Raw genomic sequence first — 21440 nt, 5'->3', positions numbered from 1 at the left:
TTCACCAGACACCCATTAATACAGATAGCATGTTCCTGGAGGCGTGTACAGTAGACTGGTACAATGCCATAGGCTACCCGCACCTGCGCTAGACTCCACATGGGCACCTCCTCTCTTAAACAGGTGACATACGATTGGTCAACAGTTGTCATTGCCATGTCATTATTCACCGTCTACATGGATGCTATGTCAACATGATAAACTGTCGACAAACTGTTCCTGGTGGTCTAGTGGTCTCTTACCTCCTACTGGTGATTCCAGGGTGGAATTACAAAATACAACAGAAAAACTATTTTGAAACATGTCCTTACTATAAGTCCATTATTAAGATCAATTTTGGATTTATTAATTGAAGTAATAGTTTACGGTTTACAAGCACTTTAGTATCACTAAATGAAGTGGGCAATATGGGTGGTGTAATACAGATGTAACTGCGCTCATCCATCTCGTGCCAATCGCTACGTGTGGCATATAGTGTGATCCTGTCACCAGCAGCTCACTAAAACCCACTGAGCAGCGATATCGCAGCGTGGCGATCCCAAGCTACACGCGCCAATTAGCAAGAGAGCAAAACTGCGCTAGAACACCAAATTAATTAAAGAATAGTAAAATGGGAATTATTAGTACCTGCCAATTAGGCAAGGCTAGATTAACACAGTATTAGAAATATCCAGGGGTTAAATTGGGGGGGAATTGGGTGGAACTGAGTTCCTCTAATGGTGAGGTGGAATTAGACCACCCCGGCTCTGCACATTACAGTTTGCAGGGGGTGCCAAAAACCTGCAATAAATCTTCAAAGAAAGCGATGGGAGAATTACAATGAAAGCAGGTACCAGGCGAATGGAAGATACAATGAAGGGCAGGCCTAGTACAGGAGATTACAGAATTCTAAATCTGCTTTTCCTGCCGGAACCGTTCCCTCTTAGCTTACTCCTACTACCAGAACCATCTATAAAAGTTGCAAAGGGAATTATGTATCAAAGATATCCCGGAGCAAAGCCGGCCATACATTTATCAAAGGAAATAATCTCGCTGTGTGTCAGCTGCGGTCGTTTCTTTGATTTATCAAAAGCTGCTCTCTCCTCATTTAGCACCAGGGGACAATTGATATAGAATCTCAAGCGGCAGGTGGGTGAAGGGTTAAAAGGTTTATGGAGTTTAAAGATGTTTTACATTGGTGTTTATGTCCCAGAAGATTGTTGCGGCTGTACGGTGGGAGGGGTGCTGGCGTGGGCAATATTCAATCACACAGGTGTTGGCAAGAGGAAAGCCCTGATTAATCTGATCCGACCTTGTACGGCTAAAGCACAGGGCACATTTCTGTTGTGTAACAGGGAGAGGTAAGGTGGGGGGGGGGGGGGAGACACCAGCAGAGCTGCTCCTGACCGGGGCCCCTTAAACTGCACTAAACATTGTGTTCTTGGCTTTATGGGGGAACTTTACTTCTTATTTATTTAACACCATCTAGAAGATAATAGATAGTATCTGATTGGTTGCCCATAGCAACAGCCCATGTGAAATACACAAGCCTATCATTAGAAATGACAATGACACATTACTGTCCCCCAGTCTCCATGAATATGGCACAAATTAGGGCTGCCATCGACTATCGATGATTCAAAATCATCAGTTGGTTTATGGCTGATGGCGAATTCTTTTGCATTGATGTAGGGGGACCAGATGACACATCAATGACACAGCAAAACCGATGTTTTGCAGTTGTTCTTTTTTTTTTCAAAGTGCCTTTTGATTGGCCCACAGTCCAATCAGTCAAAAAAAAATGGATGCCCATCGCTAGGTAAAAACATCCATGGCATAGTTTAGTTTCGCACTATTGATGGGCAGTTGAACTATTGCCATCGACGGCAATCATCCCTAGCACAAATACTTGTCCTCACTGGTGGCTAATGTCACAGTACTTGAACTCCTATTGGATGGGAGAATATGTAAAGGAATTTAGGGACAGCTGAACGAGACATCTAAAACTGAACGCAGGAACTGTGCAGAGAACGACTCGTGATGTTTGATGTGATCAGCGGAGATGGGCAATTCTTTGGGAAGGGTACATGGGGTCACACTTGTTTGTGTTTTCATCATTAAATATGAATCCCCCCTAAGGCAGAATGAGCCCAGTCTGTGGGCCGACACAATGAAATATTCATACCCTTCCCTGCCACTTCTGAGCTGGCAAGAATCTCACATGGACCATAGCCCCATTGCTACAGGGAAATTAACCCCACCTGGGCAGCCTCTCATAGTGCCACGTGCCCCCCAAATCACCTTTCCCGTGGCTAAATATATTCTACATGGTCTTTTAATTGCGTTAAAGTTGTTGCTTTTCTATTTTGCCAAAAATCACTTTGTTACGGTTTGTGCGGTTTAAATCAAACTACAATGCACAACAAATACAATGCCACAATAGAATATCAAGACAGACAACACATACAAACATCAACCTATCATTACAGGAATAAAAGGCGAAATGTACCAGAAAATACAAAGCATAAGATCCGTTCTCTTCTCTCTATAATTATATGAACAAGGAAACACTCGTAATAGAAGAACAGACACTAAGGATACAACATATGCAAAAACAGACATATTATACCAGTGATGGCTAACCTGGACACTCCAGATGTTGTTGAACTACACATCCCAGCATGCCCTGCTACAGTTGTGCTATTTGGTCATGCTAAATCTGATGCAGGGCATGCTGGGATGTGTAGTTAAACAACAGCTGGGGAAACCCATCATTCCCCCCTCAACTCCCATTTTACCCACTGGAAAGAGAAGGGCTTAGACACTTCAAATAAGATTTTAGACCCAGGGGGCGACATGATTTCTTTTGCTGAACTCTCACAAAAATGTAACCTGCCTAAAACACATTTATTTATGTACTTTTAAGTGAGGCATTTCCTAAATACTATGAAACCCCTGTATCTATACTCCCGCCAAAGATCACACTGTCGCAGATTACCTCCGTTGATACCTTATTACAATATACCTCTATTAATGTCTATAAATTAAAGTGTCTATAGCGGATGATTATTGACAAATTTTACGACAATAATCAGCAATGGTCAGAAGCTGGTCATGCACAGAACATATAGTTCTTGCGACTAGAACCTGTATTGCTCGCCATTGGAGATCTTCGGAACTGCCGACTTTAGCTGAGATAATTAGTAAATATGGCATGTTCATTCAATGTAATATATAACCAGCATTTTAAAGGATTCTTCTGCAGAATGTATTCGAGTCTGGAACCCAATATCCCTCAAGCTTTTCTTTAAATTGCCACTTTAATTTATTTTTTCTTTTTCTAACAATCAACAGCCGGGTTGGTTCCCTTCCCTTTCCCTTCCCTTCCTTTCCTTTTCTTTCCTTCTTAATTTTATTTAAAAAACCTCAATGCGTTGTCTGTCTGAATTGAATGAAGACAATATGAATTTAAAGAATAAGCTTTTAATTTCCGAAAAGCTCCAGATAAATCTTGATGTTATATTTATCAGTGTTCTTAAAATTTTACTATTGAATATAAGCTTATAAGAAAATTGTAATGCTTACTTTATATGTATTCAATGACTTCTCATTAATAAAATTTATATTAACGAATAATCAGCAATGGCCACTTCTACTAGAGAAATGGAACTCGGATATATAATCCATTACACTAGAGGATATTATACACCTTAATATATCGCTTAATTCTTCGTATCTCCAAGAAGTATATTATTTATGCACGGTGCATCTGGCATATATCACGGATATCCCTCCTCCATTACCAAAGGGGAGACATGGTAATAGAGGAGGAGGGACATTGCAATAAATGCGGTGCTACGGTGGCTAACTATATTCACTGTATGTGGCACTGTCATAAAATAAGATTTTGGTGCAAGACTGTTATATTCATTAACGAAATATTCTCAACAAACTTTATTCCCGGACCCATGTTTGGGATTCAACTTTCATAACTGGGATGTAACCAACATCAACAGAAAAGCTCACCCGCTTTTGGTAACAATTGTCACGTTAGCAAGGAAATGCATCCTGATCTTTTGGACTAAGAAATCTGCTCCGCTACTACTGACTGTTAAACGGAAACTATTACAAATAGTATATTTTGAAAGGAAATATGCGCAACTAGAAATACTCAATGGAGCACAAAAATTTTATTCAAAGTGGTCTTTATTTATAAATATATTAGATGAAGCCACGAAAATACATGTTTCCTCAGCTTTAGAACACTCTTTAGACCAGGATTGTGTATTAATGATTCTTAAGCATGAATGTACGCACTAGTCATCTTCCCCCTCCCCCCCTACCCTACCCTTACTTTCTTAACCCTTCTGTCTTAAAGTTATGTAAATTTGTGCAATGTTATATACTGTACATACTGTATGACAGGGCTTTTTCTATTTTCTTAGCATAGTCGACCTGAAAGAGCGAATATGTTTTGATGTCGTTTGAAACCATAATGAATATTGGAAAATAACATAACGGTACTTGTGTATTATCACGGCGCCCACTATGCCAAATGTGTAAAATGGCATGTGATGCGATTTTTTAGTTATTTAACATAACTGGTCTTATGTCCCCAGGCCCATCTCATCGCATGGCATCGTACCTCCCGCAAAATCGCGATTTTATGGGGTGCCATGCCAGACACTTGGATGGCATGCAATTAGGTTTGATGACCCCCAGACTATCCATGCCAACCCAAAGCGTGGGAGCGGCGGCGGTATGCGTCCGTCCGACCTTTTCATCCCCCCACTATCCACGTCGTCGTGGAGTTGAATTTATATAGTGTGGCGAGTGCAGCGAGCCACCGAGCCCGAAGTGTGGCGAGGGGATGCGCAATCCATGTAACGTAATCCGCATCCCCTCGTGGGGCTAACAGCGCTCGCCACGTTTCGGGCTCGGTGGCTCGCTGCGCTCGCCACACTATAAAATCAACTTCACGCCAATGTGGATAGTGGGGGAATGAAAAGGTTAACTTTCCAACCCTGTCGACTAGCTATGTCGACCTATTTCAGGTGTCAACCATAAGCGGTCAACCCAATGCATGTCGACCTAAATTGGGTCACCCCAATGACCCCAATATAATAGCATAGCATGGCATTCTGCCTATGTCATATACACTGCTCAGCCCCCCAATAACCATGTCCCTGGTGAAAGCTATCACTGCCCCCCCCCCCCCCCCCCCTCTGGACAAGACACCCCCCGGATGGGACAGCCCCTGGACTGGACACTGCAAGGTTCGGGAAGGCAGAGTTTAATGTCCGGTCCGACATTCCAGGGTCTTGTCTGGGTCCGGTTTTTACTAAGTCCCCTACTTTACTGTCATGTGTCTTCTCTGAGTAACACTTCACTTCCGACCATGCGTCATTCCCACAGTCCTAACATTGCAGGCTGTCGTGTGATCTATGGCTGGTGCATGGGGAACACCAGAGAAACCCCATACTTTCCCATGGTTATTCCCATGATACCGTCACACAATTAGAACCTACATATATAATCTCCCATGTACAGGGATACAGCATACAGTACGTGGGTATATGATTTATATGGCAACACAATGGTTCAGCAGTGCTTACAGAGCACACCGCATAGATTTACAGTACAAACTACGTATGTGATCTACTCACAGAAGGGTAGTGCTTCCTGCTGAACCAAAAGGTGCGGTGCCAATGTGGGCAGGGAATGGACACAAGAGAGGTCCCTGCTAATGAATCCACACCTGGTATATCTAATCCTTATGTGGGAAGAGCTCTCTTTCAAATGACCAAAGTGATGTTCCATATATCGGCCGTTTGATTGAACGGTGACCAGTGGTTGGTCAGCGACCAGTTAATTTCAGCACCTGTGGTTGGTCAGCGACCAGTTAATTTCAGCACCTCTTGTTGGTCAGCGACCAGTTCATTTCAGCACCTGTGGTTGGTCAGCGACCAGTTCATTTCAGCACCTGTGGTTGGTCAGTGACCAGTTAATTTCAGCACCTGTGGTTGGTCAGTGACCAGTTAATTTCAGCACCTCTTGTTGGTCAGCGACCAGTTAATTTCAGCACCTGTGGTTGGTCAGCGACCAGTTAATTTCAGCACCTGTGGTTGGTCAGTGACCAGTTAATTTCAGCACCTGTGGTTGGTCAGTGAGTTAAGTGCAGTGCTTCATAGTCAAGGACCAACTACATCCTGGCCATGGCTTGTTTAACCTGCTGCCATCAGGCAGACACTACAGGGCTGTTCCCACCAGGTCCACCAGAAGCCTAAAAAGTTTCTTCCCTCAAGCGGTTCACCTGCTGACACGTGAACTCATGAACACCTCGCTGTCTAGTCGCGCCATAACCCTCTGCACATAATCTAACACGGTGTCCCCTCGGAATAACCTTCTGTATGATTGTACATGTTCCCCACCTGGTTATACTGTATGCTGTTTACTTGTTACCCACCTGGCTGCTGCACAGCAAACCGAAAACAGATTCCTAGTATACGCAAATATACCTGGCCAATAAAGCTGATTCTGATTCATTTTGTATCTATGTCAGCGGGTTCATGAGATATCTGTTTATTGTGTGGACAGACTAAGTAAGACACGCTGTCTTCTTGTCTTATTGATCCCTGTATTGCCGTCTTACCTTTCATTGCCACCGTATATTAATGGGTCTCTGTTTACAGCCACTGGATACATTTCCATAATATTAAAAAATGTTATAGAAAAATACAAAAGGTTGCAGTGCATTCTGGGATTGCACCATTCTCTCTAACCTGATGAAGTGGTGTTATCCCAAAATTTAGAACACCCTTTTGTATTTTAACTCTCACCACAATTGCTGAAATATGGAGCAGTTTCAAAAGAGCCGGAATCTTCTATTGTTTGTATGTATAAAGCTGTGTCGATTCAGCCATGTTTCCCAACAGACAACATGCAATGTTACCGAAATATACATATAGGTAAACCACCATACTGTACACTGTATATCTGTATTACACGGGACATTTGACTACCAGCATATACATATAGGTAAACCACCATACTGTACACTGTATATCTGTATTACACGGGACATGTGACTACCAGCGTATACATATAGCTAAACCACCATACTGTACACTGTATATCTGTATTACACGGGACATGTGACTACCAGCATATACATATAGGTAAACCACCATACTGTACGCTGTATATCTGTATTACACGGGACATGTGACTACCAGCATATACATATAGGTAAACCACCATACTGTACGCTGTATATCTGTATTACACGGGACATGTGACTACCAGCATATACATTTAGGTAAACCACCATACTGTACGCTGTATATCTGTATTACACGGGACATGTGACTACCAGCATATACATTTAGGTAAACCGCCATACTGTACACTGTATATCTGTATTACACGGGACATGTGACTACCAGCATATACATTTAGGTAAACCACCATACTGTACACTGTATATCTGTATTACACGGGACATGTGACTACCAGCATATACATATAGGTAAACCGCCATACTGTACACTGTATATCTGTATTACACGGGACATGTGACTACCAGCATATACATATAGCTAAACCACCATACTGTACACTGTATATCTGTATTACACGGGACATGTGACTACCAGCATATACATATAGGTAAACCGCCATACTGTACACTGTATATCTGTATTACACGGGACATGTGAGTACCAGCATATACATATAGGTAAACCACCATACTGTACGCTGTATATCTGTATTACACGGGACATGTGACTACCAGCATATACATATAGGTAAACCACCATACTGTACACTGTATATCTGTATTACACGGGACATGTGACTACCAGCATATACATATAGGTAAACCGCCATACTGTACACTGTATATCTGTATTACACGGGACATGTGAGTACCAGCATATACATATAGCTAAACCACCATACTGTACACTGTATATCTGTATTACACGGGACATGTGACTACCAGCATATACATATAGGTAAACCACGATACTGTACACTGTATATCTGTATTACACGGGACATGTGACTACCAGCATATACATATAGGTAAACCGCCATACTGTACACTGTATATCTGTATTACACGGGACATGTGAGTACCAGCATATACATATAGCTAAACCACCATACTGTACACTGTATATCTGTATTACACGGGACATGTGACTACCAGCATATACATATAGGTAAACCGCCATACTGTACACTGTATATCTGTATTACACGGGACATGTGAGTACCAGCATATACATATAGGTAAACCGCCATACTGTACACTGTATATCCGTATTACACGGGACATGTGACTACCAGCATATACATATAGGTAAACCGCCAAACTGTACACTGTATATCCGTATTACACGGGACATGTGAGTACCAGCATATACATATAGGTAAACCACCATACTGTACACTGTATATCTGTATTACACGGGACATGTGACTACCAGCATATACATAGAGGTAAACCACCATACTGTACACTGTATATCTGTATTACACGGGACATGTGACTACCAGCATATACATATAGGTAAACCACCATACTGTACACTGTATATCTGTATTACACGGGACATGTGACTACCAGCATATATATATAGGTAAACCGCCATACTGTACACTGTATATCTGTATTACACGGGACATGTGACTACCAGCATATACATATAGGTAAACCGCAATACTGTACACTGTATATCTGTATTACACGGGACATGTGACTACCAGCATATACATATAGGTAAACCACCATACTGTACACTGTATATCTGTATTACACGGGACATGTGACTACCAGCATATACATATAGGTAAACCGCCATACTGTACACTGTATATCTGTATTACACGGGACATGTGACTACCAGCATATACATATAGCTAAACCACCATACTGTACACTGTATATCTGTATTACACGGGACATGTGACTACCAGCATATACAGTTATGAGACTAAAAGTAATTTATAATACAAATAATGCAACGTGGTACTTTATTAAGAAGTAAACCTGTGCAAATGATCTTGTGGAAGAAGTTTTAATCCGCTCAGTTGGCCGTACCGCTGTGCGGAGCTTAACATGATTCACATTGTGTTCTTCATTTCAGTGATGATACCACAAGCGCAGCGCAACATGACATTTACAAACAGATCCCCCCCAACACAACAATATTAAATGTCAGTCAGAAGAGAAATGCAGACTGCGTTTTGTACACGGACTAATCCATACTAAAGCATACTGTATAGAGATTTCTGCAAAAATATGCAAATTCATTTTTCCTGTTCAGGGATGTAAGTTTTATATATATATATATATATATATATATATATATATATATATATATATACAATATGTAACAATATAGGATATTACAGAGATTTACTGTATAACTAGTTATAAGCTTGTCCAAATGACGGCTCCTGCAGTGTACTCTCAATTTGACATGTTTTTACTTTCACTTTGAGCTGTGAAAGTTTTTATCCCACAAACTCTCCACCCCACCCCCAGCCCCTATTTGCCCCTACCTCCAATATCTGTCTTCACAGCTCCCTCTCTCCATATCCAGCAAATGTGAAACAGACCAGTGTCGCTGCAAAAACTGCTTTCACTTTCTGTTATGACATCTTTTAGCACACAAAGGAGTAATTTAATCTGTCAAGTGGCCTCTAGTGGTCACTGGCGGTACTTCACCTCATAGAGATGAGGAGTAGTTAGCCATATATATATATATATATATATATATATATATATATATATATATGCACACACCAGGTCATGTTGTATCACTGGCAGCTTATTGGGGCCTGTCCGTGCTCTGGCTTACAGGCTGCAACCACCCCGAGGTTGAAAAGTGTAAAATCGTGTTTTCTCTCCGATCTGATCTAATGTGGTCCCGTGGGGGTTGGGTAGGAACCACTAGATCGGTCGTACCGCACCAGTGATTTATCTGAATCAGGAATCGGATGGAAAAAGGAGGCTTTTTGTCCATGAGATATATCGCAAAAAAATTGACTGACATTTCCAGTCCCTCTAGCCCCTAATCCAGCCCATCAGATATATCTTGTACAATTGTATACCATAAGATATATGGCGTGATATATAGCTTATGGAAAAATGACACCAAGTACAAAATCATATGGAATCACTCCAGGGAAGGTCCTGGCGCAGTTCATCGGAAATTCCATCCGACTTAAGGGTCGGACATTTTGTTGTAGTGTACGGGGCGTAACATAATATTACATTTATGTATCATATAGATAAACCAATTTCTCCCTAGTTACAAAGCCTCCCCTACTATCGTTGGTTACCACTGCCAATAGCTTATCAGAAGCTTCCGGTTCCACTATGGGCCATGCATACACACAGGAACACTAAAAGACACCAACATATCTGGAGAAACTGGGGCAAAATCTAGATTTATTAGTGCTTGGCAGAACGGACAGTGTGTAGTGGTCAACACAATTTCAATTGTACCATTCCCACCTGTCTATGGGGAGTTAGGCCATGGTGGTAATACAGTCCTCCAGTTTCCCCACAGCACTTAGGTCATGAGGTCACATGCTTGGCTGGGTTTTGCCCCAGGCACTCTGCTTTCCTCACAGCGCTGAGGTCATGGGTTCAATTCCCACCATGGCTCTAACTGTGCAGAGTTTGTATATTCTCCCCGTACTTGCGTGGGTTTCCTCCAGGTACTCCGGTTTCCTCCCACAATCCAAAAATATACAGCCCATGACATCACATTGACCAATTTCTGCCTTATATAGTTTCCAGGTGCACCAGAAGAACTGCAGCCCCTCCTGCCCCCCCCCCCAGGTAAAATCTACCACCCAGGCCCCTCAAAGTTAGGGAAGTCCCACCTGCTATTCACTCGCATGACAGGCACTCCAATTGAGAGGTGTTCCCTCCCTCCAGGGCTGCCAGTCCGGGCTGTGATGGGTAGAGAGCTGGCATCTTTTAGGAAGCCACTCCCTGCCTTACTGTGCAGCCCTAGCCAGCTTCCATGGCCAGCAGCCGACGCAGCCCGCAGAAGCCAGGCTATTGCACATGTGCAGTATTGTTCCGGTGCAGAGACCCGGCCAGCGGCAGCCCACTTCCTGCTCACAGGTGGGAGACACCTCTGCCGGGATGGGGTAAACAATGATGCTGAGGATGCGTGTCCATGGGTGGTCACATGATTGATTGTTAGATTGTACAATGGGAGGGGTTTTAAGGTTTGGTTATTTAGATGCTTGCAGAGCAAGTTTGTGCCTCTTTATAGTGCATTGATGCTGCTGCTCTGACTCCATAATGTGGCCCCAGACTTGTGGCCCCTGAGACATACAGTATCACACTGCCCACTGCTGACTGAAGACCTCGTCTAGTGCCTCCCTGACATACAAAGTGAATAGAAACTCTCCCGCTGCCCATTAACTCACCGTCCATCCGCCACCGTCTGTCGTCATGTCGCAAAACACTTGAAACCCTGAGGGGTAGTGAATGGGGAAAACGGAATAGACACCGTCGTCCTGGTGTCCACTCATGAAGATATCGTAACAATCCCGGGGTTTGGAGCCTACAAAATAAAGTGCTACAATTATATACGGTCAGAGCGAAAGTGATTTCATGGCAAGAGAAAAGAAAGAATCGGAGTCACGGTGCCGGATAATTCCATCGCTGGGCAAATGTTTAAATTAACTCAGAAAAATTTCCAGGGAAAATGCTCGAGCTACACGGATGACTTTCCTGCTGAGATTTATAGTCCTGTCAGATGGCAGCACTGGGTGGCGCGGCGGTGAGGGCTGAGAGCGAGGCTGGGCTATCGTGTATAACTGCTGCTTATGTATCCGGCCTAGGAGAGACTAATGCTTCACAGAGGGGCACATTTATCAAACAACATTTGTGGCTAAATCCCCCAAAACAGGTTAGCCGCAAATATTAAGTATCACTGAAATGTACCACAGGGGGATCACAGCAAGGATCTCCCATCCCTGCTGCCATCCCCCCCTGCAGCGCCACCGGCCGCCTCCCCCATAGGTTGCTGTGGGGGATGAGAAGCTGCCCAATGTTTCAACACCAGGCAGCCCGGCTTCACATCCCTGGGCTACCGCCATTCTGAGATGGCGGTAGCCCATTGTAGTGCGGTCAGCGGTGTCGGCGGGGGGGGGGTCAGTGCTCCTCGGGTATGATACATACCTCCAATGGGATCATATTTTACAATTCGATCCTGAGTGGTAACGTTCCGCCCAGATTCTGCCCGTGATAAATGGGCCCCATAGAGGGAACAGAGAGGGAAGAGACCGACAAAGTCAGATGTGATTGTCTGCGATGTCGGGGAAACCATTTAGGTTGACAATCAAATAGGTCTACATGCATTAGATCTGTCGGCACTGACATTCCAAATGGACGGACATGAAAAAGGTTGACTTGAGTTTTTAATGATTTTTTTTACATAATACCAACTTGTTTATACTTTACCATCCCAGTGGGCACAGAGGGAGCATATAAAGTGTGCCGAGTGCAGGGCGCCATGTGAGGGGACGCGGTACACTGCCATGAAATATCGCATAGGTGCTATATGTACGGCCGTTCCACCAACCGCCCACACAGCCGTGCCGGGAGCCGTCAGTGATAGACAACTCAGTGGGCGGGCTAATGCAAATGCTCCTGCCCATTTGTGATGTCATTCCTGATGGATCGTGTATGGAGAACACAGTGTCTAAACCATCTGCAGATATATCTACTAGTGTGTACCCTGTGTTAGTATATGGAGGGGTGTAACTCCCAAAACATTGTGAACCCCATAACAATATTTTGAATGGGCCCCTGTCCCAGCACTGGTAGGCAATTGAATAGTGTCCTCGTTCATTTTCTGAACCACAGTAGTGTCCTAGTTTATTGAAGCATAATAGTGCCTTAGTTCATATTATGCCACAATGTAGGGCTGCCAGTACACAATATGCCACACAGTACCCCCAATTCACATTATGACATATAGGAGCCGATTTATCACCATTTGCATCCTCTGATGAGTATATGATGTAATAATATCGGCCCAATCCGCAGTGCGGTAACTGATCACATTGCATGGATGTATCACAATACCCCAAATCACATTATATAGGAGCTGATTTATCACCATTTCCATCCACAGATTACGGCAGTTATTAGGGCTGATTCATTTGGTTGGAGTTCAGCAGACCCCGGCCAGCGAATGCCGATCCACCTGTCCCCCCCCCCCCTCCCCTCGCACTGCGGGTTTACCTGCACTGCCTGTGAATGGATGTTTTACATAAACATCACAGGCTAGGGGGAATGATGTGGAAGGTGCACACATATCTAAGTATACGTGCATACGCTCATTTACTTAGATATGCGTACACGCTCGGCAGGAAATGGGTGATGTCCGGTGATGTCAGCTGCATGCCACCCGCACCCGCATCACCAGGCAATTTGCATGGGAACTCCCAAATGCTGGGCGTTCCCAAGGAGATATCGCCCGGCCTTTCGCCCTACTGCCCCCACCCAAAATCTTGGGTGCGTGCGCCTGGCGAACACACAGGGGATATGAAGGGACCTGAATAAGTTCCGACACGTATGGGAAATGCGATCTAGTACAATATCTAGAACAATATACGAATGAAAGGGTTTGGAGCAATGTTGTCACCCAGTGTTCTTCCTTTGCTAACAGATAAAACCATCAGGTGTGGTATGCTGTTCCGACAGTCGGGATCCAGACAGTCATCCGGCACCCAATACAATCAGCCCAGGAACAGCCTAATACCACGCCCGAAACCTACAATTAATTCCGCTTTTTCCTTTCCTCTAGTTCAGCTTCATTTTAGTTCTTTCTTTTTTTTTACATTCTTCTCCGAGCTGAAATGTTTGCAGATTCATTAATGACACAAGAGACTTAATTACGTTTCAGGGCCATTTGCAGAGTGAAAGCACCAGAAACTCAGGAGGATCTGTAAATAGGCTCCATCTCCACATGTTCCTGGTCATTGTACAGAGTTCTGTAACATTATCCAGCACAAGATCATTATAAGCTACCGCGTGCTGTCTATAATCACACAGCGGATCTGCTCACTCCCTTAGTGGCCGCTAATTGGCCCTATAAATATAGGACTATCCCTCAAATATCCTGTGGTGCACTAGCGCTTGTGGTGCCTCCCCACTGACCCGATTACAGCCGGACAGTCCCGCTATTTGCCGTCCCTCCCGCGGGTGTCACTGTTCCGAGGGTGGGACAGTTGGGGGGGAGCCAGAGATTTTGACTCATTGGGCCGATACTGTGTCAAATCAAATGTTGTTTACTTAAGATTCCAATCCGATGCATCAGATCGAATCCGCAGATTATCACTGCTGCGCCAAAGATACATTGTGGACCTTATTCTGGTGCATGCGCACCATTGCAAATTCGTAACGGTGCGCAATGTTTCCTCACTGCGTATGAGCATTTCTGTGCATGCGCTGGATGTGAGCGGCCACCAGTGTGGGCTTTGCAATGCTGCATGTCAACCAGCGGTACATTGCATGTCCGCATGCAACCTACCCCCTGACAGGGAGTCCCGGAGGTATCTCATGCGAGGCTGCATGCAATACCTCAGCATAGTGTATTGGGGCCTTACAAGCTAAATAGGACACAGAGGTCTTCTGGGGTTATTCAGACCTGATCGCTGGGCTATGATTTCGTAGGCCATGGATTGTAGCGCACATACACGAGGCCGCCCAGCGATACAATCCAGCATCTTTTCTAACCACAAGCTATTTGCAAGTTGATTGACAGGAAGCCGGCACTTGTGGGTGCTAACCAGTCGTTTACTGGGAGTGTCAGGTAATACGCAGGCGTGCCCAAGCGTTTATGGGGAGGGTGTGTCATGTCAGCTCCGCCCCCAATCAGCCTGATTCTATCACAGCCGCTGAGTAATTCCTGGGCTACGCACAGACTGCACACACTGGGGAATCATTACATGGTGAGCGGCTGTTATCTGGGAGTGTCAGGTAATACGCAGGCGTGGCCAGGTGTATGAGGGGAAGTCATGTGATGTCAGCTCCGCCCCCCGATCAGCCTGATTCTATCACAGCCGCTGAGTAAGTCCTGGGCTACGCACACACTGGGGAATCATTACATGGTGAGCGGCTGTTATCTGGGAGTGTCAGGTAATACGCAGGCGTGGCCAGGTGTATGAGGGGAGGTCATGTGATGTCAGCTCCGCCCCCGATCAGCCTGATTCTATCACAGCCGCTGAGTAAGTCCTGGGCTACGCACAGACTGCACACAGGGGAATCATTACATGGTGAGCAGCTGTTATCTGGGAGTGTCAGGAAATACGCAGGCGTGGCCAGGTGTGTGAGGGGAAGTCATGTGATGTCAGCTCCGCCCCCGATCAGCCTGATTCTATCACGACCGTTTAGTAAGTCCTGGGCTACGCACATACTGCACACAGGGGAATCATTACATGGTGAGCGACTGTTATCTGGGAGTGTCAGGGATAATGCAGGCATGGCCAGGTGTATGAGGGGAAGTCATGTGACTTCAGCTCCGCCCCCGATCAGCCTGATTCTATCACAGCCGCTGAGTTAGTCCTGGGCTACGCACATACTGCATACAGGGGAATCATTACATGGTGAGCGGCTGTTATCTGGGAGTGTCAGGTAATATGCAGGTGTGGCCAGGTGTATGAGGCTCCGCCCCCGATCATCCTGTTTCTATCACAGCCGCTGAGTAAGTCCTGGGCTACGCACATACTGCACACAGGAGAATCATTACATGGCGAGTGAGTTGGATTTGCAGATAATTGCTGACCCTATATTGCTCAGCCGTGCACAGGGCGGAATTTCACTCTGGTAGGGTGGTGACTATCTGGTCATAGGGCTCTGAAAATTAGCAGCGAAGCAATCAGGTCTGAATAACCCCCTATTTACTAAGCCAATCAGCCCCTAACTGCCATGGTATAGGCTGTGGAGCTGGTCGGTTGGTATTTTATCTCCAATCCTATTCTTTTTCTCTTCAAGGCTTAGTACATAGACCCATTAGTGACTTCAGTAAAGCATGGGCCGTTAATGTGTTGTAGTAAAATGATTGAGTTCTCTGTCTGAGGTAAAATCAGGCTTTTCCACCTCTCCTTGAGTTCCCCTTCCCTGCCTCATAATTACCTGAGAGAACGTTCCGTTAGCTATTTTAGCTATTCCAGTATTTCAACCTAAAAATACCAGTTGTACTGACGTTGCCTCCTGTAGTGTGAAGCCCGTTCCCGCCTCATTTCTGCGATCGGCCAGTATGACAGAGAAAGAGGGAACAAGCGGGATAGGCATCAAAGTGTGACCATGACTGTTAGAGACTCACCATTGGTGCAGCCACGGGGCCTGGCATTCCTAGCCGGTGCCCGTACTAGATCGCCCTTGCTGCGGGATCGGCCATGTTCTCTCTGCACCGTGTCCAGCACTTCGCTCACTGAACTGACCAGCTGTGCCACGTGGGTTTGACCCTCCGACAGTAGCTGCAGTGACAAAGAAGATACCAGACCAGTGAGGACTTGTGGAGCCTTATGGGTAACACAGTCTGAGGGCCAGATGTATCAAGCTTCAAATAGGGATAAAGTGGTGAGTGATAAACAACCAGCCAATCAGCTCCTACTTGTCATATTTCAAAACCACCATGTAACATGGCAGTTAGGAGCTGATTGGCTTTTTTAAGCTTGATACATCGAGTCCTGACAAAGACAAAATGAGTAGAGCCAAAAGCTATATATACATAGGATATATACAATCTAAATCCACACAAAGATATACACAAATAGTCAGTGGAACAATATAATAAATAGTAATATTAGAAGTAAATTAGCCTTATGGGGGGAATTCAATGGTTGGGCACCCATGGGTTCGCCGTCGGTATTCAAATGTTTCTGGTGACGGGTGCGCACACATCTTTTGAGCGCGCTGCCCTCGGGGATAGCAAGTTAAAAGTTGAAAAAAAGTCAACGTTTGGGACTTTTCTTGTTGCGCCCATTAGTTTGGGTGTCAAATGCGTGATAAAATTCATCAATTGAATATCGCCCCGTGATCTCCTGTCACTTTATACGGGCGATCAGGCGCTATAAAACATTTCAGTATCCTCCTAGAGGGTCTCATGTAACAGGCGCGAGATGACGCTCTGGGTGTGAGTGTGGCGAATTAGCACCTCATTTATAACTGCAAGAGGCAGAACCAGCCTGGTGTTGCCTTTTACATTGTGCTGTTTCCTCGCTGCGCCATTGCAGCATGTACAATACAGCTCTAAGACCAGACAGATGCGCGATAATGATCTGATTGTGGAGTCAGTATAGATAAGGCTGAAGGATGGCAGCCAATGCTCACCATGGGGAATCCATGACCACAGAAGAGATCTGGTTAGTCCACGTGGACGAATCTTGTCCTAACAGACCATTAATATAAGTGGCAAATTACTAGGCGCTGATCCTGTTGCTCTCACTCAGAGACAGATGTATTAAGCCTGATAAAGTGGTGATAAAGTGTAGGGTGATAACGCACCAGCCAATCAGCTCCTAACTGTCATTAGGAATGGTCCATATGATGCCAGCATTACTCAATGCCAGGCTTCACCCATGCAATATTTCCTGACTGTACTGTTTTATTGAGTACAGCCCCAGGTTGTAGTAAGTGTTTGGTGAGGTGGTGACCTCACTAAGGAACAAACTAGTGTTAGGTATAGCCATTGAAAATCGATGGTTGGCATGCATTGACGTTCCAAATGCAAATGGTTAAACCATCGAACAATCAGTCTTTTTTTATGGTAAACAAACTCACATAGACCATTATGGTAGGGTGCACCTACTCACCCAAAATGGCAGGCAATGCCCACCCACCCAAAAAGGCAGGTAATGACCACCCACACAAAATGGCAGGCTCCACCCACCCACACAAAATGACAGGCTCCACCCACTCAAAATGGCAGGCTCCACCCACCCACACAAATGGCAGGCTCTACCCAAACCAAAATATAGCAAATCTCTGGCTCTACCGATGCAATCCGAGCAGACTCCCCTCACAGACAGATAGTGGTGCAGTTTGTCAAAGCTTCCAATGCCCAGCGGCTATGACAAACCGCCCAATAGTAAGTCTAGTAGTCAGACCGCTAGGCTGTGGCAGTAAAAAAAAAAACCTTAAAGAAATGACAATTGTTAATGACAAATAAACAACAACTGTCACATCTGGCTTTACCAAACAAAAAGCACTTAAAGAAGAGCTACCTCTTTTAATTGTGTAAAATGAAAGATAAATGAACGCTGCAAAATTTCCTCTGCGTTCCTGTTGTCTTTTTCTACCTGATGCTCTTTTATATATTGCTATAGATAGAGAGCTTTAGTCAGAGTCTATAGCGTTTCATGGGAGATAATGACAGCTGCACATTATACAAACAGACCAAAAGAATACTAAACAGGAGAAGCACCCAGCAATATCACAGAACTCTTCTTTTCTTGTCTGATTATATAATTGTCAGGTTCAGTGATATCGTTTTCCTGTTGGAGAGATGATGTTTTAAACAATGAGCTTCATCATTCACCGAAATGAAATAAGGGGTCTACAGTATTTATCAATGGGGAAACCCTGTTTATCATACACAGCGGAGGTGCCATCCTCGGATGGCTGGGCTGGCACAGGACTGCATTAGCCAGTGATACCCACAGGTAACCATTTTTTCTAGAATTTTTCTAAATATTTTTTCCATGCTTTAGTTCCTTCCTGTTCTAACGCGCCTTTGTTTTAGCACCTGTTATACATATGGTGGGCTGCCCCCAGTATGTGCCCCAGAGATGCCAGTACTTCCTAACGAGTCGATGGACTGCGTTCTCATGAATATTGGCTACTTTCCCTGTGTGGAAGCCACAGGCGCACTTTGATATGTTATTTAATCAGCACAGGTTATTGCCATAGGAAAACACCTAGAACAAGTTCCTAGCGCATCAGTATGCGAGTTGGATCATTAAACGTGGCTCCAGAGTCTACACACATATCTTGATTGACAGGTGATGCCTGCCCCCGTATTCCTCTATTAACTTTTAATCTGATGCGATGTCTTCGAGCCAATCAATGGGCTGCATAGTAAACGGCAACTCTAAACGGCTTCAGTTTCATGGCGTTAAAGTAGAGAGAAGATGTGAAGGTTTTTGGTTTAGAGAAACAAAGTGCTCGTTAGTGGTGACTGGGGTATCACAAAACATCCCTGACGTAACACTACATACATGAAGCCGACAGACAAGCTGACATCTGGCTGCGGCATTGTACAAGGACATTATTGCAGAAGGCAGATGTGGATCTGTGGCCATGGCCCACGGTAAGTGCTGGGTCATCGAAAGGATCAAGATGCCAGAATACCGGTATCCAGCATCCTGAATGCGGGGCGGGTTACCGTCAGGCCAGAGGTTAGGTTTACGCCCTAGTGGGTGGACTTAGGGTTAGGCTGCATGGATGGGAAGGTCGGGGGAGGAGTAGTGGGGTTTAGGTATCAAAAAGGGGGGCAAGGGTAAGGCGGAGGGGGGGGGGGTAGGTGTAATCGGCAGTATTCAGGAGTTAGGTTTAGGCTTCAAGAAGGGAGGGTTAGGTATAAGTATTCCCACCCTTGGGATACCGGCATCGTTATATAGGATTGTCGGGATTCTCACAACCTGTCATCTGTTTGTATCCCGTATATTAATTATTAAGACTTGATTTCATTATTAATATCAATGTCTTATTGCTCTTTATTGTGGCAATGGGAAATTAAGGCTCTCCAAGAGGAATGTGATGCATAGGAAATACAGTGACTGCTAATGCGATCTTGTCTGGGTTCCGGATACAGAAGCCCCATACACACTAGACAGCCACACCGATGCCAATATCGGACCCAGCGAGGGGGTGCTGGCATCGGCAAGTGCATACATACACATTGCTGGTGGGGGGCACTGAGGGGGGACGGCGATGACCGTGCTGCCGTTGCAGCCTGGCTGTCCTTAACAAGAATCCCCCTCATATGGACATGTTGGATGAGCGCGCTTCATTAATGACATCAAGCATACACCACATTACATAAAGTCAAAGATATCTTTTAAAACAGGTTTTCTAGGGCAGGGGTGACCAAACCTGCCTCAAGATCTATCACCAGGTCATGTGTCTCAGGCCACCTGTGGATCTATAGTAGGAATGAATGCAGCAGGTTTGAAATGTGACAGTTAGTAATGACTACACCTGTGCACCAGCTAGGGGATCTGGGGGAATGTGACAGTTAGTAATGACTACACCTGTGCACCAGCTAGGGGATCTGGGGAATGTGACAGTTAGTAATGACTACAGCTGTGCACCAGCTAGGTCAGTGGTGGCCAACCTGTGGCTCTTGAGCCTCATGCGGCTCTCCCCCTTGTAAAGTGCGGCTCCTGCTCCCACTGCCGCCCACCGTCCGTCCCAGTCCCCCCTGACATCAAGCATACACCACATTACATAAAGTCAAAGATATCTTTTAAAACAGATTTTCTAGGGCAGGGGTGACCAAACCTGCCTCAAGATCTATCACCAGGTCATGTGTCTCAGGCCACCTGTGGATCTATAGTAGGAATGAATGCAGCAGGTTTGAAATGTGACAGTTAGTAATGACTACACCTGTGCACCAGCTAGGGGATCTGGGGGAATGTGACAGTTAGTAATGACTACACCTGTGCACCAGCTAGGTGATCTGGGGGAATGTGACAGTTAGTAATGACTACAGCTGTGCACCAGCTAGGGGATCTGGGGAATGTGACAGTTAGTAATGACTACGGCTGTGCACCAGCTAGGACGGTGGTCTCGGGAATGTGACAGTTAGTAATGACTACAGCTGTGCACCAGCTAGGTGATCTGGGGAATGTGACAGTTAGTAATGACTACAGCTGTGCACCAGCTAGGGGATTTGGAAAACGTGGATGGACCGTTGGTAGATCTCAAGGCCCGACTTATGCACATTATACAGATGCCTTGCACTGGTTATTATATACATTAGATGCCTCTCACTGGTAATTTTCACAGAAGGAAGACTGCAGGTTACAGTAGCTATTGCCACAGCCCCATGTACTTCCATTCAGGGGTTTTTAAATATTTCTGGAAGCCTTGGAGAACGTGGATAAACAAAAAGAATGTGGGATCTTTATGACTTTCCGATTCTTATTCACACCAGACTAACTCCATGTACAAGTGATAATTGGCATTGGCTCTAAAACGTGTGCCAGATATCTGCTGGCTTACGTCTGTGCACGCAGCAGAACTGCCATGTGTTATGCGTGATATAGCGCCAGGGAGTTCTGTCCCAGGAGATTCGCTGTGTATGTACAGTATGCAATCTCTCCCTCATTATGCATGGAACATAGTTTAAGAATTCCGAGAACATTTTCTTATGGCACCGGCGTCATAGCTGCTCTCAGTGCATATG

The 21440-nt window shown here is 45.0% G+C and overlaps 1 protein-coding gene across 3 annotated transcripts in view; it reads right to left on the bottom strand.

The window, feature by feature from the left end:
- FIBCD1 (fibrinogen C domain containing 1) overlaps positions 1-21440 on the bottom strand; it is a 94204-nt gene that overhangs the window by 6117 nt on the left and 66647 nt on the right. For all 3 annotated transcript variants that reach the window (XM_083160868.1, XM_083160867.1, XM_083160869.1), the window contains exons 4-5: positions 16353-16506; positions 11443-11579 (exon numbers count right to left, since the gene is read on the bottom strand). In XM_083160868.1, the coding sequence (XP_083016994.1) occupies positions 11443-11579; positions 16353-16506 (291 nt within the window). The remainder of the gene's footprint in view (positions 1-11442; positions 11580-16352; positions 16507-21440) is intronic.

This window comes from Crinia signifera, chromosome 9, assembly GCF_055691185.1.
Source record: "Crinia signifera chromosome 9, ASM5569118v1, whole genome shotgun sequence".
Lineage (NCBI taxonomy): Eukaryota > Metazoa > Chordata > Amphibia > Anura > Myobatrachidae > Crinia > Crinia signifera.
The sequence above is the reverse complement of the archived record's forward strand: the minus strand, read 5'-3'. Positions and strand labels throughout refer to the sequence as shown.